Genomic DNA, 16,499 nt, shown 5'->3' on the forward strand with positions numbered 1-16,499 from the left:
ACCATCTCACATATTGTAAATACTCGGAGAAAAAAATCACAGGGCTAATTTTTACCACTTAGCTAAGGTTTTCCAGGATAGAGGTCTGGGCAGTTTTCTTGAGATGCCATACCATTACATATTCCTTGTAGGAAACATATGACTTGTATCCATTTGGGTATTTACGTTGAAAGGGAGGTTTAATTTACTCCGGTCAGTGCCTCCCAGTACGGGCCCACTGAGTGCCCAGCAGACATACTAAGTCAGTCCCGGGCAGATTCTGGTCAAGCATGAACACTCAGGACGCTTTATAAAGTGGCCCCTGTTACTTGGGGACAAAAGCAGATAATGCTCTCTCAACGAGTGATACAGCTTAAGCTTACTTACTCATCCCAACCACATTTCTTCATGGGATGCTAAAAACTGATTATCTTGGGGAAACTGAGCCCACTGTAAAAACAGCCTCAGAAATCCCAGGGCTGAGCCTGGCCTCCTGACAGCATGCATAGACAAAAGGATCTTCCCAGCAGTAACATTTTGTTTTGTGGTATTGATTTCCCTTAAGTCTAGAACAATTTAAGTCACAGTATTACGAAAAAACAAAACAAAGCAACCAAACTAGCAACTTACAGCATCAATGGAATCATTTTATTAACAAAAGGAACCCATAGGGTTCAAACTAGAATACAAAATGCAATCTTTTTTTTTTTTTTCCAGTGGGTTAAATTGTTACATTTTTAATAATAAAAATAAAAAGGTTTTCATAGTTAACTTATCAAAAACATAACCCCTGCCTACTGAGTTTCTTACTGTGCAAAACAAAAAACATAAAAAGTGAAGTTCTGACCCCGGAAGGGTTTTGTGTGCCAAAAGCTGTACATTTTCAATTTCAAAATTTTTGCATCAAAAAGAAAATTCTAAGGCCACAGTTTCTTTGCAAACTAAACAAGAGGGAGATATATGAGCAAATACAGCAACTAAATTTTAATCTTCATCTCCAAGTATTGTCTGTCCCAATGTAGGATTTTCTACATTTATAAAATCATTTCTTGATTAAAACGTATGCAGTTTCAACCCACTGCTTAAGATCAGATACACTGATATCCATTCAGTAAGGCAAGTCGCACTTTTTAGCTATTCTGTTAAGTGCTACAACATCAGCTTTCCTTCAGTTTTGTGGGCACACGTCATGAATTCCCTAGTAAAAAAGGTGATATCCCCGTGAAAGATTCTAGTAAGTAGTTGCTTTTCTACCTGAAGCCAACAATGAGACTTTCCTTCCTCCATTACTGTTTCATTTCTTCACTTTGTTTTGGTATCATGGAGATGGACAAAGTCTCAACAAAGCATGTAAACTGCAAATGAAAAGTCAACTAAAATAGTGGAAAAGGGTCTTTTTGGAAGTAAAACGAAAACTGTTCGAACAGTTAAATACACATATCAGTTTAAAAACACACGCACAAACAAACCAAGGCAACATAAAAAAACCAAAGCAGGGAGCAGAGTTTTGTGACAACTTCCGTCCCAGGATTGCTGGTATAAACAACAGTTTCACAGTGTGATTTTAAACAGTGGCTTACACTGCAAGAAACGCATGCGATGCTTACATGATTACAGACGTCTGTCCAGGCAGGTGAAAACCATACATTTACCTAATGTTTACAGAAAAACCCCTGATCAAGTGGCCAACTAATTTTTAAATGGAAAATTTAACCTCAGAAGAATTTTTCCACTTCTCACTAAATATACTGATCGAAAGAAAGCTGTTCTGCGTAGAATAAAGTACAGTGTTCTGCGTGGAAGCACCAGGGTTTCTAGATGCGTCCCTTAGGACATGGAGCAAACCAAAGCCCTTGTCTGGTCCAAAATCTCCATCGTGGGAATTGCTGCCTCCCTTCCCCAGCACGGAAATGCTCTCAGCTCACAAAACCAACAGATATGAAGAAAAGCAAGGGAACGTGTGACCATGAGTAGGAGGGGGGAACCGTAAAAACACTCCTCAGACTTTTAGCAGCAACACAATCTTGTTGGTCGGAATATCCTGAGGTTAAAGGATAATAAAATATTGCACCAAAACAATAAACAAAATCACAGTTTAAATATAATTACTAAGGAATTGGATTAACAGGGTACAAGGCAGTGACTGCCCCCAGCAGACGTAAATCTCCTGCTAGGAAAGAAGTTCATTTACGAAACCGCTGTTTTTGATTTTGCATTTCCTTTGAGCGACCCTTTGGTTACATATATTAACTTCCAGCTAGTGCTGAGCGTATAGTTCAATGTCTGGTGGAGCGAGGGGGAGATGAGATGCCACTGCAAAGTAGCAGATACTTCAAAGGAGACGTATGAGGCCGAGTTTTAAAACAAATCTGATCACTCACTAGAGGTAGGTTAGGAAAAGGCCTTTTTTGTTGTTTGACTTTTTTTCCCTGTGTGCCTATCGGGGCATCCTGAGAATGCAAACTTCCCCTCCATCTTTTCCTAATATGCTCTTAGGTAAATGAGACATGAGGAAAATCAAACATGTATCCTGTTAAAGCACTTAAGGGGGTTCAAAGCACAAATGTGTTTCCATAGTGAAATCCACCTTTCCCTTTAGGACTGACAAACCTGGCCAGGGACTTTTGCTTGGTTTCATAACACTGCCACCAGTTCATAAACGGAATTTGAAAGTACCATCGAAAGAGTGAAAACAGAATCGCTGCATTAGGACCCCATAAGGCAGTGGTCTGAGAAAGACTTGTTTCGAGGACCACAGTCCTATGGGACATGGGACAAACCACGAAGACCCTGGCAGCCAGCGTCTCACGTGGTGCTCAGATAGGCCTTTTCCTATGCATGCACAGCCTCTGCCGCTACCTGCTCCAAAATAGGTCTCCTTCCAGTGAGTCCGCCACAGCCAGAGCTTAGGACACCTCTGTTCCACTCCAAGAGACTTTTCAAAGCCCCACTCACAGTGTTCCCACGGGGGACACAGACTCCTCTCTCTTGGGGCAGCAGGGCACCCTTCACTTCTCTGTCACCTTCAGGCCTTCCACTGCGTTCTGTGACTTCTCACCCCTTCCTCCTGTTCTTTAAAGGGGACATGTGGCCACAGCAGAGACTGGCGGCCCACTGGAAAGTTCACAGAGTAATTTCTTGGTGCTGATGTTCATTTACGTTCTTAAGTGACTGTGGCCTCCCTTTTCCCCAAAGGCAGGGGAAACAACAGCCACTCTAGTTGGATGAGGGTCACAGTGATTTCTGAAACTCGTTCAGAGAATGAAGGAGACGGGCTGGCTGCCTTCTGTGTTAGCAGGGTGTGGATCAACCTGCAAAGGAGAGCAGAGCACGGTTACCGTTGCATTCTCCAAAGTGCGTCTCGTCCCTCTTTCTAATTGCACAGCGGTTATAAGCCAAGGCGCCATAAGTCCCGGTTAGGCTGCTTCCGTTCTCAGTATCCCAGGCCACGTTTAACACCTTAAAGGCAGGCCTGGTCTGTGATGGCCCGCTATAGGCCACAAGGAAAATGCTACAGAAGGTGGCCCATGAGGCAGTGAGAATCTTCCATCACCGTAAAAACCGTGTGCCCCCTACTAGCCGGGAAGTAGCAACAGACGCTTACAAAGTAGTGTTTACAAACAGCACAATGAAAGTCTACTTGGGTTTACCTCTGAATAAAGAGGTGGGGGTTGGAACCGGAATTCCTGAATGCAGGCAAACATGGGACAGCATGCTTCTCCCTCATGGCTGGGGGGCTGAGGGCAAGGAGGGCCGTGTCTGGAGAATTCTTCCTCTGACACTACATCTGCATAATTTGGCGGAGCTGAAACAGAAATGGAGTTGGAGCTAAGAAATCCACACAAACTCTAATTACATTATTCTCTTCCGAACTCTTACATAAACAAGACAGTTACCTAAATTTGAATATAAAACGATGGTGTTTTTCCCTCTAATCAGCAAGTTTTTGTGCCCATTACAACCAAAAATATTTAATAGAGTCTGCTTTTATTAAACTAACATTGATTATATTCTACCCTTTTGAGACGTGTGTTACAGTCTAGGTTAAAAAAAATCATTGAAATGTGGCTACAGAAAATATAATATATAACACTCTGTACTTTAATTCTATTTTTTACTGTTGTACGAATATAAATCGGAAATATAGATTTTAATCCTGGATCTGGCCTCTGTAGCTTTGTGTCCTGGATAAACTAACCTCTCACAGTCCCTTCCAAGAATAACGTGTGACTTTTCAGAAGCAGGAAGAGGAAGTCGAGTTGCAGTGGCAGGATTAAACAGCACTTGCACTCTTACTATCTGACCTCTCCTGCTGTAGGTACTTGATGTACAAACGTCCTTCTAAAAGCACCTCAACACATTTTACCTTCAGGCTGTTCTGGCAGAATCTGCGTCAGCCAGCTCATATCCATGCTGAACTGGCTGGCAACGCTGGCGTTCCTGCTGCCAAAACCATTGTATGGAACTGTGCCAATCACCAAAGGCAGCTCAAGCATCAATTTTTTAGCACCAGGAATGTGAATGTATACCTATTATACCAAAAAAAAAAAAAAAAAAAAAGAGAGCGAGAGAGAGAAAGAGAAAGGCACACCAAAAAGTTAAACCTGATAGTAAGTAGGGCTAGTTAATTTATTTTCTCATAGAAACAAGTGCCTTTGTCACCTGCCACACCTCCCCCCAACACAACTGTACACTGTCCTGACCAAACAAAATGAAGAACAAGAAAGAGCACGCAAAATACAGTGAGCGCTCTGTGACTGGGAACTGCATTGTTCCTGCATTGTACTTCATTGTTCGTGAGCACAACTTCCTTAACGGCAACAGAAAATTAAGTACATGTTCTCCATACACAAGCACGCTTCATGCACCTTCCTTTTTATGTTATTTAATTAAATCCTGGAGGGGGATAGTTTTTGATTAAAAAACAAAGGCCCGTTTTCATCTATTCCACAATTTGTTATAATGCTGCTGACCTCAAAACCCACTGCTAGGTCTGACACGTACACATGCACAGTGACAGGCTATCTATCAGTGGTTGCTCCATTCTACATACTTTTAGTTTCAGAAAGAGCTCTGCTTACAGCTAAGGAGTAGTCTACTCGGATAATGCAGCAGTCCAGGATGGACGGAGTGACCGGCGGGATTTTCAGCATCTTCCCGTTCCAGACGTCCGTGCTCCCAGAGGCGATGTGATTCCCTCGCACGTTGGCGACCATGTGCCGGACGGTCTTGGTGTTTCCGCTGGCCAAGTATGTCTGCGTCTGGAAAATAGCGGCTTTGGGAACAATCAGACGAGAGGAACAATTCTCTATTTCTGCGTAGATTGGGATAGCTTCTCCTAAAAAGAAAATGAAAACACCTTCAGAGCCTTTCCAGAAAGTTCTCACCCCAGTGGACTAGAGCTGTGACCAACTAAAGCAGACACGTTTGCAACATGACTTTAGCAAATTGGGAAGCCCTGATGGAAAACGTATATTGTACATTTGAGCTGGAGGCATGAAAATTCACGGCAGGCTGTGGTGGAGGCTGTTGTCTAACCATTACATTATTCCTCTTTCCAGTGTGGCAATGTTAGGTACCAGTTCTAACGATACGTAAATGACCAGCATCTTTAAAAATTAAGATAAGACATACAAATCAACGATTGCCATGTTTAGTACAAAAGACCACTAACAAACTCATTAGTGCCCATCCAATGAAAATCTGCCCAACAGGAGACGTAAGCCTTCACTTCTAAAACAGATGGCAAGGCACAGATAACACAGTGGACGGAGTCGGTGAGTTTAACATCCACATTGTACGCCTGCCGTCATACCATCCCCCATTCACTTCCAACAAGCCAGAACCTGGAGTGGGGGCCACCTCACTGCACAGAGTCGAGCCCCCCCAGGGGTGGTCACACACCAGCCTGACGGTTACGATTGCCAGGGTCCTGCATTCCAGCCCCATCGTTTGTATTCGCAGCATGGAGGCAGGACGCCTGCCCATTGTCACAGGACAGCAGCTCTCCCCTGCGTCCCACTGCTCTGGACACTCTTTGGCAACATGGAAATAAGGTGCTGGCCTTGTCCCACTCTTCTAGTTTTAGTGACAGGACTGAAGTCAGGTATAGGAGGAGTCTTACTGGGGCCTACGGATCCATTCAGAAATACTTACACACCAATTATCTATATTCAAACCACAAAATTTTATTCATGTTTTCAAATAGTATATACTTCATAAATTACATAACACAGTATTTAAAAATCACTTAAATTAGCTCGTAAAATTAATAAATCTTCCATTTGAGCTTTTAAACATTTTGCTTACCATTGCAATATCCCTTTCTTTCAATTTTGACACTCAGCGAAACTGGACCAGAAGTGAAAAACCAACAGCCAACCATTTTCTCTTGAGTTTTCAATACAGGGGTCTTGAAAATTTCAAATAATACAATGACTTTAATTAAACAAGTCTAGAAAATTCACAAAACTTAAAATTATGTTACTCTTCATTAAGTAGTTGTAAATATTTGTAACTGTCTTCCAAAAACCAAATCAAGCTTTCTTAGCCTCATATGACATATTAGGTAAAATACTTAGTGAGACACAAAGCATTCAGAATTATTCCCCTTTTAGGAAAACTAAGGTGAGTTTTCAGACTCCAATGAGTGCAATACATATAGTCATGGCGTTTCTGGGAAATGATTTACCATCCCTTAAAAAAGCAATCAAAATCTGTATAGTACCTGTTAACATGATGGGACTAATTTTTAAAGGACTTTATATGTAGATCAGGTAAAAGGAGAAAATATACAAAAATCAGTCATCAGAATGTTCTCCGTGTCTTGACATTTAAAAATGTGGAATGAGTAAACAGCCTTTTTCCTTACTTCAAAATGCATTATTAGGCAGAAATTTCAAGTGTCTTTAACTTGGAATGGTTTTTGGGTTTTTGTGTAATGACAGCAAAACATACCCAGTGTAATAGTGGATCCAAAAAATTACTGAACTCACCATCCCACTATCTATTCTATGTTATCAGAAGACACGACACAAGATTTCAAATGCTTAGTTTACAAGATGCACAAACTACGTGTTCATTGTAAAACTCAGTTACAATATCTCTTTCTTTATAGAAAGAACAGTAAAGGATAAATAGTATCTCTTTTTCGGGCAAGAAATAAAATCTTTTAAAATCGTTTGCCACAATGGCTCCATAAATAGTTTAGAAATAGGTAACCTCCCAATTCTAAGTAGTTTTTAAAAATACAAGACACTTAACTTTGTCAATGTACAAAAAATGTGTTAAGTGGGTGGTAAGTCAACTATAAACCAGGTCAGCTGGATGCTGGTTATTTTATGATTTGGGCCACAAGGGACCATGCAAAGAGGGCATATTTGTAATATTTTCACCATCTAAAGGTGGATATTAAATTCTCCTTCATTTTCATGTTTTAGAAGAGAGTTACACAAATTTTAACTGCTAGCTTTCCCCCTTATCTTTAAAAGCACTGGCTAGAAAAAGAAACCTGCAATACTGAAAATACATCTTTGTAACATCAGTATCATGACAGAAAATTTAAATTACCCCAGTATTTTCTATGAAGTAAAAAAAAAAAAAAAATCATTCATTCATATTTAAATGAAGAACCATTAGGTCCCAGTAGCTATCATGAAAAGTACGAGGTATAATTTTATATTATTTTGATAATACGGGTTTAGATAAAAGACTCGCGCTCATTAGCTCCCATCTTGCCCATTCTGTTGTTACTTATAGCCCAGTCTTCCTTATCCGTCTGCAGTATTCCCGGTGCTTATTAGAAGTTCAATGCTTTAATGTGGCCAAATCTGTCATAAGGAAATGATAAGTGAAAAGACCCCTGCGGCAGCTGCACGCACTTACTTAATGTCAGAAAATGACATGGAAGGATCCATAGCATAATGGCCCGGCTTCAATGACAGCCTGAGCGTGATTAATACTCTTCCATAATTACTGTTCCTCAAGCTGCTATTACTGGCGCGTTTAGAATGCCACAGCCCTGCGACAGCGGCCTCTCTAGTAAAAGGCACTGCTCTCTGTGTGTGCGTTATTATTATTAAGCCCTATTAATGCGTTTCAAGCCTCTATAACTTTTTGGCAAAAGCAACCCTGAACAACAGGGACATAATCAGTAGTATTAACACACACAATTTGTAATTTGCTCAACCTAGAATCCCATGTTTATAGTGAATGCCTGTGGGTTACAAGATTGGCTCAGAAAGTGACAGGACAGACCAGCACTAAACTGGCTACATGTGGACGCGGCTGTTGAAAGGAAGGAGGAAGGAGGCAGACGGGAAGGAAGGAACTTACTAGTAACGCTGGTGTGTTGACATCCATGTGACTGAGCACCTGGATTTCCCGCCTGACACTCTGATCAGGAGCCCTGGGTCGTTCCAAAACCGCGCGCACACAGTACTGAATGCTTCCGTATTTCCCGGTGAATGACGTCACCAAAGGTCTGACATAAGCCAAAGAAACGAACTCATAAGTTTGTATTTCGGTTAAACAAACCCAGCAAAGCTGGTTAACAGATTGGTTTTGGTTAAAAGAAAAGGGTGTGAGCAGGGCAGGTCCATTGAGGGCCCATTCAGGATGAGCGTGCAGACCTGGGGGTCCACAGTACCTGGGACCCACCCACGGGGATGGGTATGCGGCAGGCAGAGTACTTTCACTTACTCAGATGGAAGTTGAAAGCTAAACGGAAATTCATGTTTTCCAGGCTGTAATAAGAGGATGCCTTCACCTAAAAAAGAGAATAGATTTTGTTTTAACTAAGGTTAGTGTTAGGTCAACAAGTTTCACCATCAAAGTCAGATTTTTTTTAAAGGGATGTTTACGGCCACATATACTCCAGAAGTTCATTCAACTGAGATGTAGAGAGTTAGTTTGAATCAGTTTGTACCAAGTTTAATCCGTTTCAAACTATTAAGTTTGTGAACTTTCCACCATGTAAGCGCAGGATGGAAAATTCGAGAACTTGATTGTTTGAACTTGTGTGTGTGTATGTGTGTGTGTCTGTATGTGTACGTATGGCTTCTATCTTTAAATAGACACTTACGTAAGTAATTACCATAAAATGTCAGAGCCCAGAGCTCCCATATACATAAGTATGTGTGCACACATGTATATATAGTATATATGTATGTATATACACACACACATATACGCCAACATTTGTTTACCCTAGTCTTATATCAGCATGACCATACTATTACACTAACATGAAATACCAATAAGAAATTGGTCTAAAACTAATTTAGCCAAAAAAAAAAAAGATTTATGTTGGGTACACCACAGAAAATCAGACTATGTATTCCTTGGGTAGGGATGGGAAACGAGATGAAAAATGTACTTTAAATATCATGAATATTGAGAATAATACGAAACAGCAAAACCATCAGGACCAATGAGTAAGCAAGAGTCACGCATTTATACTCAGGCCTCCTGATTCCTGGGGTATCTTGGTGGTTCACTTGGGGTATAGAGGGGCTCTGCCAAGCATAGCCATGACCCTGTCCCCGCTCTGGGTCAGCCAGCTCCGTGTTATTTCACACAGAGGCTTACAATGATTGCAGGAAGGCCGAGACACAAGGGGTGGAGCACTGTGCTCGACCAGGGGGTTCTGAGCTCTGACGGATGCACAGAGAGGCGGCGTCATTCCCATCCAAAGCCAGCTCCGGGCTTCGCTGCTGGTCAGGGGGCCCTGCAGAGATGCTTATAACCTCCCCCTTCCGTTCACGCTCATAGATTCCAGTTTAGAACTCAATTCCCTGCAGGGTGGGATGACTGAGGTCCAGGAAGGGCAGCCGACTGAGGACTTGCTCTGAGATTTTGCCTGGTCACTTGATACTAAAGTGAAGGTTTCTACTGCATCCATTCATTTAAAAACTTAAAAGGCCGGTATCATGAGTGCGATGGGATATTTCTTCCCTGAAGTACTAGAGTTCTAAGACCTTAAATAACTCAGTTAACATTTCAACCTTGTACTTTAGAAAATGAGAACATCTTATTGTCCCATTGCATTTTGAATCTATCCTCTATGTTCAACGTAGAAAATACTGGTGGGAAATACAAAGCATTGGCCATTAAGGTCATTCAAATAGAAGTACTGCGCAGGTCGCAGCGATGTGAGACCACATTAAGTGACAGTGACGACAGTGATGGAGCGCGTCCCTGGGGCTCGGGTGCCCAGGAGCTGCCTGTGTGCTTCGGCAGTGTCGCAGGCCTGTCGCACCCGTGTCCCAGTGGCACTGGAAGGCAGGGAAGCCGCTCCCCTTTATGGCCAGCAAGGGAGAGGCCCAAGGCGACCCTGAGAGCTGGGTGCAAGGCCTCATTTGTAATCATTAGGTTACTAACTATGACAATGAAAGTACTTTAAAATGTTTCAAATTGTGGATTTCATTTGAGGTCACAATTTACAGTGCTTAGATGTCAGGCACTGCGGGATATAAAGATGAATAACTTCAATCCTCAAACAGACCTGTGGGAGGAAAGGAGGCTAGACACTTGTGCACAGGTAATGACCATAGATGGAGTGCTGGATGGAACCCGGGGACTGGGGCCTGGGCCGGGCACTTTGAGGACCACGCCCACAGTGGATGTCAGTCAGGGTTGGCATGGAGATGAGTGGGCGGGGGCTTAGATGAAGGGAGCAGCACGAGGCAGGGCAGCATAGAAGAAGGGTGTGGGGAACAGAGTGGCCCAGGATATTGAAGGAGGATAAGAGAGAGATGAAGTTCCCTCTTCATAGAGAAAACAAATCAGTACAGGCAATGTAATATTTAGAATGAGACTCTGAATCACCTCAAAACACAAATAGGAAAGAAAACTGAGAAAGTTGGGTTATCGTGTTTGGAATCAAATCTTTGTTTTCTTTCTTTTCTCTTTCTCATTTCTGTAGTTAGAATTAAGATGGTCCCCAAGCTGCATCGCCTGCCCTTTTCCTGATGCCCTGAGGACTGCCATGGCACAGGGAGATGTTTCCTTTGCTAATAGTCTTATAACCAGAGCTTATAACTCAGGCACCTGTGAGCTGTGGGAGCTTGAAGAGCATCACAGTTAGAGACGAGGGCTCAGGAAGAATGGGGGTCCACACAAGGTGATGTGCTGGTGGGCTGCCCCAAACTGAAGCCATTCTCTGGTCTGTCTCGTCTGTACCACCATTCTTCAATGCAAGTAGAAGAAAATCACAATGGCAGCACATAGATTAGATTAGCAATTCCAAAGAATTACCTGGGGAGATACTTTGAAAATAGATCCCATAGCCACACTTCCTGAAAATCTGCAAACTGTAACCATGTCTTCAGGTGACTGATACTCAGCTAGGTTTTGGAATTGAATGACCCTGAAAATCTATGACTGTGTAAAGTCCTAGCTTCTTCCAAGCTACAGATACCAGGAGTAATCTCTTTTTTTCCGTCTATGAAACCTACTAAAATAGACTGTGATTTTTAAGTAAAACATAATTTTTGCCAGTATTTGTTATGGCACATTCTGAAACAAGCTAAAGATACTCAAGTCGTCTGTGTTTAGACATTCCATTCCATCAGAATCACTGTTAGCCCAGATTTTACCAAAGCAATTTCTCTCTCTCTCTGTCTCTCTGTCTCTGTCTCTCTGTCTCTGTCTCTCTCTCTCTCTCTCCCTCCCCTTCCCTCCCTCCCTCCCTCCCTCCCCTAAGCAGGTCTAACTGCTATTCTTACTTCTCTTCAGTAGTTATGGGCCCAGAGACAGAGTCTTGGAGCAAAACTAATTTAGTTCTCTCTTCCATGGCCCTTGACTCCAGTCAGCCATCTTGAAACTGCGTTCTCTGTTACACTGTGGGAGGCATGTATGGGCTGACTGATCCCGGAAACCAGACTGATGAAAAGGCACAAAAGCAGGTGACAACTGTCACCTCACACAGGGCACATGTTAATACAAAAGAGAGCTTTGGTTCCAAATGTGTTTTTCGTCACTACAGTTTCTGGGATCACTCAATTCTCACTTTCAGGATTTAACTGTGGACAGCTTACTTCTCCACAGGACAAGGCAAAACTGCACATTCTCTTGATTTTGTATAAGACACAGCAAGGGTTAAACAGACATAATGCATTTTACGTGTGTGTGATCTATACTATTATTTTATAGATAAAAGCTGAAGCCGATGAGGCAGAAAAGTAAAATAGCTTCTACCAACTGAAGGACGACGCAGTGTTCCTAGTAATTTTATGACTAATGGAAATCAGCATTTACCCTTAATATTAATGGAATACCCAATTTGCGGGTTCCCACATGGGGTCTTCTGGAAAAGCCTACACTATTAACAGGACTTCACAAGAGTGAATAGGAAAGGGTCATCTTTGTTCCAGAAACTCTTACCATGCCCAGAACCCACTCGCTCTAAAAGTGTATGGGGGGGGGGGAGGTGGAGGGGGGTAAGAGGTGAAGAGGAAACAAAAGCAGCGAAGAATAAAGACAAAGGCTATAAAGGTGGAGGCAGAACTCTTAAGTTACCCCGCTCTTCAGAAGAGGGAAAGCAAGTATGATGGTCAAGAAACGCTTCCTTTGAACTCCCACCTCTCAGGAACACCTTCCCTATCCCAAGATTGACGTTTTGCTAACTCATTATTAACCAAGGACGCATGTCTAGGTCCAGGATGGGAAGGGGGAAGGGGAGACCCATAAAACGCTGGGCACGTAGCATGGAACCGCACAGACTGCTGCTGCCCTCCATTCCTCAGGCCGAAAGGGACAGGACCAGCTCTCAGATGCTCAATTCCTGACTGCTCATCACAGGTTTCCATGACAACGGCTCATTCCCAGAGGAAGGTCGTTGGGTGCTTGGGCGCCAGGTAGAGGTCTGCGCCCGCCTCACACCATCTCCCAGGTGCTGTGAGGTGGGGGTGCGGGGGGCACAGGTATTGCGACGTGCGCATCACTGGCGACCAGACTAGCACAGACCACCCCGAGGGAGGACCCCACCCCCAGAAGCCCGCCCGGCACACCCGGCACGTGGACATCTGCCAGCGCCCCCTCCCCGGCCCTCCCTGGAGCCGCCCGCGGCCCGGTGGGGACTCCACGGTCCTCGCTGAGCTCACCGGCCGGGGGCTCGCGCAGCCTCAGGCGCACGTTCAGGTACTCCACCTCCGCGGCGGAGGCCGGGGCTGCGGCGCCAGCGCTCGGGCCCCAAGCAGCAGTGGCGCGGCCGTGGGCCTCCAGGCGCAGCGCTCGCAGGGCCACTGGCTCGGCCGCCTCCAGCAGCACGTGCCCCGCCACTATCTCGCCGCTCGAGTAGCAGCCTTTGCTCTCATCCTCGAACACCAGACCCAGGCTCTTCACACGACCCTCGGAGCCCAGGGCTGCCGCGGACCCTGCCTCGCCGCCCATCCCGCCGGGTGACTCGGCCAAGCCAGAGAGGTCTGCAGCGGCCTGGAGCCGGGGTCGCGAGCAGAGCGACGCCACTGTCACCGGCGGCGGCCACTGTGCTGTGCCCCGAGGAGCCCGAACACGCCGTGGGGCCTGTCGCTTTAACAAACACCACTGGGACTGGAAAGGGGCCGGGACAGCACACCCCCGGCGCGCCCATTGGCCGGTTGGGAGTCCCGCCTGGTGCTGATTGGTTGTAAATGGCCACCGAGTCATTTTATTGGCGCCTTCACGCACCGGCTGGCTCAGGTAGGCAGTGCGTGATCAGGCCGTGGTGACCTATCGGGAGGCGCAGGTGTGCACGTGCACAGGCCGCTTATTGGTTGGGGCAAAGCACAGTCCTGGGACGTTGACCAATAGTGACGTGGTGCGTCCATGTGGACAGATAGTGGGAAACAGTATTTGGGAGGGAGGGGCCGGAACCGGGAATCCCCGGCTTGTCACCGTTCCCATGGGTACCAACGGGGGCGGGGTTTCTGGCAGCGTGGGACTTGTTTGCAGGAGTCACTGAGTTCGTACTAGAACATGAAGCTGGTGCTGAATTGGCTGTAATTATGGTTACATCTGAAATACTTTAGAGGAAATAGATGCCCTGGAAAGTGGAACTCAGCAATTCTTCCAGTAGGAGATTTGGGTGCTCGCGCGGCCCCGGAACCTTAATGGCAAAAGTTGGCCTCTACTCGCCTCCAGGTTCTTGAGTCCCTCTTCTCCGGAGTTTCAGAATTCTCAGCCTAAGAAAGAGCTTCAGACAGGAAAAATTAAGGCTGTGGTTCTCAACAAGCTTTTCCCCCCTAGGGAGTTCTCCTGGCCCGACAGCCTCTCCAAGGTGGGAATGGTTGCACATGGCATTCTTTCCTGTTGTAAATAAGGCCCTGTCATGAATCAGGTCTTTTGTAAACAACACCTGCCACCCAAGTTTCTGCCCCACCCAAAAGGATTTCCTGTTTCAGTATCGTAGTCCAGGAAAATTTCCAGTTGCTTTGATGACTACTTCTCCACGCCAACAGCTCTTTTGTCTGTCCTTGGTTTCATTTTCTTCTTTAGTCTTCCATTCCTTCTAGCATAGCTGTCACTATCTGGCCATCATTTTCTAACCCTTTTAAATTCTTCCATTATAAAAATTCCAAGTTTGTGACCGATCACGGATTGATTAATCTCATACTGAGATTTAAAATCTTTCCTGATGCTGTTTCTTTTCGTTTTTTAAGGATCCCAAACTAACGGTTATTTTACTGTCCTCTTTGAGATTAGATTGTTAATGTGGGATTTTAATAAGGCTTTACAAGTCCCAAGTTTCCTTATCACCTCTCAAAGAAAGTGGAAAGGCCACAAATCCAGCTCTGTGCAAAGTTCAGAAATCACTGTTATTCTCCGACCACTTTATCTAGAATAGCCCCCAACATGCTCTTACTCTGCCCCTTTTCTTGACAACCCAAGTGGACCTTATATAGTTTTGAAACACAGAGCTTATTGTCATCATGTTATTCCCTATAGCACCTAACACAGAACTTAGCAATGTTTGCAATAAGTGCTCAGTAAATGTTGGTTGACTGGATGAATCACCCCTAAGCCATGCAGTATGACTGGTTCTGCTGTCAATGAGCAGAATTCCACCTCTTACTGTACTACCCTTCATCCTCTCTAGGCAGATGTTCCTCTTCCTCTTCCCTCCAAATTAAGTGGCTGGGAAAGGACAGTGCTCCTGAGAGTGGCCAAAAGGCAGAATTGCACCGATGTCATTCTGTGCTGAGAAAGACCAGACTCTCCTCGCTCATTTGTCAGTAATACTTCTAGTCCAGCCAGCAGCATGCTGAGCAGCAAGGCTTAAACAATAAGCACGTCTTATTCACTTAACAAGAAGCCCAGTAGTCCGCTGTCAGGGGTGACCCATTGCACTTCTTTCATCTTCCTCCTCCACCATACTCAGCGTCCTTTCTGGCGTTAGGGGTTACCGCCGCTCTACGTATCCCACAGCAGAATTCAGAAACTAAAGCAAGGGAGTCCACATCCACCCAAAAAAGGGGAGATTTCTTTAGACTGTCCTCCTCTCCAGAAGAAAATAGATTTTCTAGGTGCCCCAACAGACTTCTTACATGTTCTTGGCCCAAACTAAGTCATGTATGTACTAGTAGGTCATTCAGTGGCAAAAGAAAATGAGATTTTTACAGTCCGCTCAGACCAATGATTCTCCTCTACAGGCTGAACAAAATCAGAGTTCTAACAGCAGGGAAGAGGGACAAATGACTGTAGAGTAGGCAGCCTAGGGCCATTTCACAGGATGCCGTGCGTCTGGGTACACTGCTGTAGAGCAGAGCTGCCTCAGCCAGACCTTAAAAAAGGAGGACATTTATACAAACAAAAGCTATTCTGCAACTAGACTGAAGGTGATTTACATGGTGACACCCCTCATTCATGGATACAACTCAAGGGTGGTGGGGCTGCTGGCCTCCAGCGTCAGCTACAGAGCTGCACGCTGCTGTGTGGGGCTTACGGTGTGACATTTGGAGGCACTTGGAGAGCAGGCCTCTGCCTCACAGGAAGGCAGAGGGCAGTGGAAAGGGCAGGAGCTCTCGTTCCTGGGGTCAAACCTTACATCTAGCACTCGCCGGCTAACACTGAGAAAGGGGCTAAGCTCTCTGGGCCGCAGATGTGACTGCCTTCCTAGCTGTGTACCTGCCATTTTAAACGAATATTCCATGAAGATGCCTCATGTACAACAAGTGCCCTGTGAATGGCGGGCCTGGTTGTTGGTAAGGTGACTTGCTGGGGAAGGATGTGGATGGCTGGCAGGCCTGGTTCTGAGCCCTGCCTCTGCCACTTCCTGATGGCACGATGGCAGACAAGCTGTTTGGATTCCCAAACCTCAGTTTGCTCCAGTCAGGCTCTTCATAACTCAGGGATCCAGTGAGAAGGTGTATGCGTAGTACTGTGTGAACTGTAACATTAGGTGTAATGGGAGCTGGTGATGATGTCATTTCTGTCAGTCTTCCTTCTACGAGCAAGAACAAACAGGTTCCTGTCAAGACGTAGAGAAGAAAATGTGTTTTCATCGCTCACGTTAAAATCACATTTGTAATTACAACATTTCA

At 44.8% G+C, this 16,499-nt stretch overlaps 1 protein-coding gene and 1 long non-coding RNA gene across 2 annotated transcripts in view; one reads left to right on the forward strand and one right to left on the reverse strand.

Annotated features, from left to right (window-relative positions):
* Window positions 1–605: 605 nt before the first annotated feature.
* On the reverse strand, window positions 606–13,546 carry ARRDC4 (arrestin domain containing 4). The gene is made up of 8 exons (XM_019726679.2): window positions 13,083–13,546; window positions 8,680–8,746; window positions 8,314–8,461; window positions 6,289–6,391; window positions 5,061–5,317; window positions 4,346–4,508; window positions 3,630–3,784; window positions 606–3,290 (listed from the first exon to the last, which is right to left on the reverse strand). Exons 1-8 carry the CDS (start codon window positions 13,369–13,371, stop codon window positions 3,234–3,236), a joined length of 1,239 nt encoding a protein of 412 aa, XP_019582238.1. The 5' UTR covers window positions 13,372–13,546; the 3' UTR covers window positions 606–3,233.
* Window positions 13,532–16,499, forward strand: part of LOC141568111 (uncharacterized) — a 136,493-nt gene continuing 133,525 nt past the window's right edge. The window contains exon 1 of the long non-coding RNA XR_012491127.1: window positions 13,532–13,659. This is a non-coding gene — a long non-coding RNA (uncharacterized LOC141568111). The remainder of the gene's footprint in view (window positions 13,660–16,499) is intronic.

The sequence above is a fragment of the Rhinolophus sinicus genome, linkage group LG13 (assembly GCF_036562045.2).
Source record: "Rhinolophus sinicus isolate RSC01 linkage group LG13, ASM3656204v1, whole genome shotgun sequence".
Taxonomy (NCBI): domain Eukaryota; kingdom Metazoa; phylum Chordata; class Mammalia; order Chiroptera; family Rhinolophidae; genus Rhinolophus; species Rhinolophus sinicus.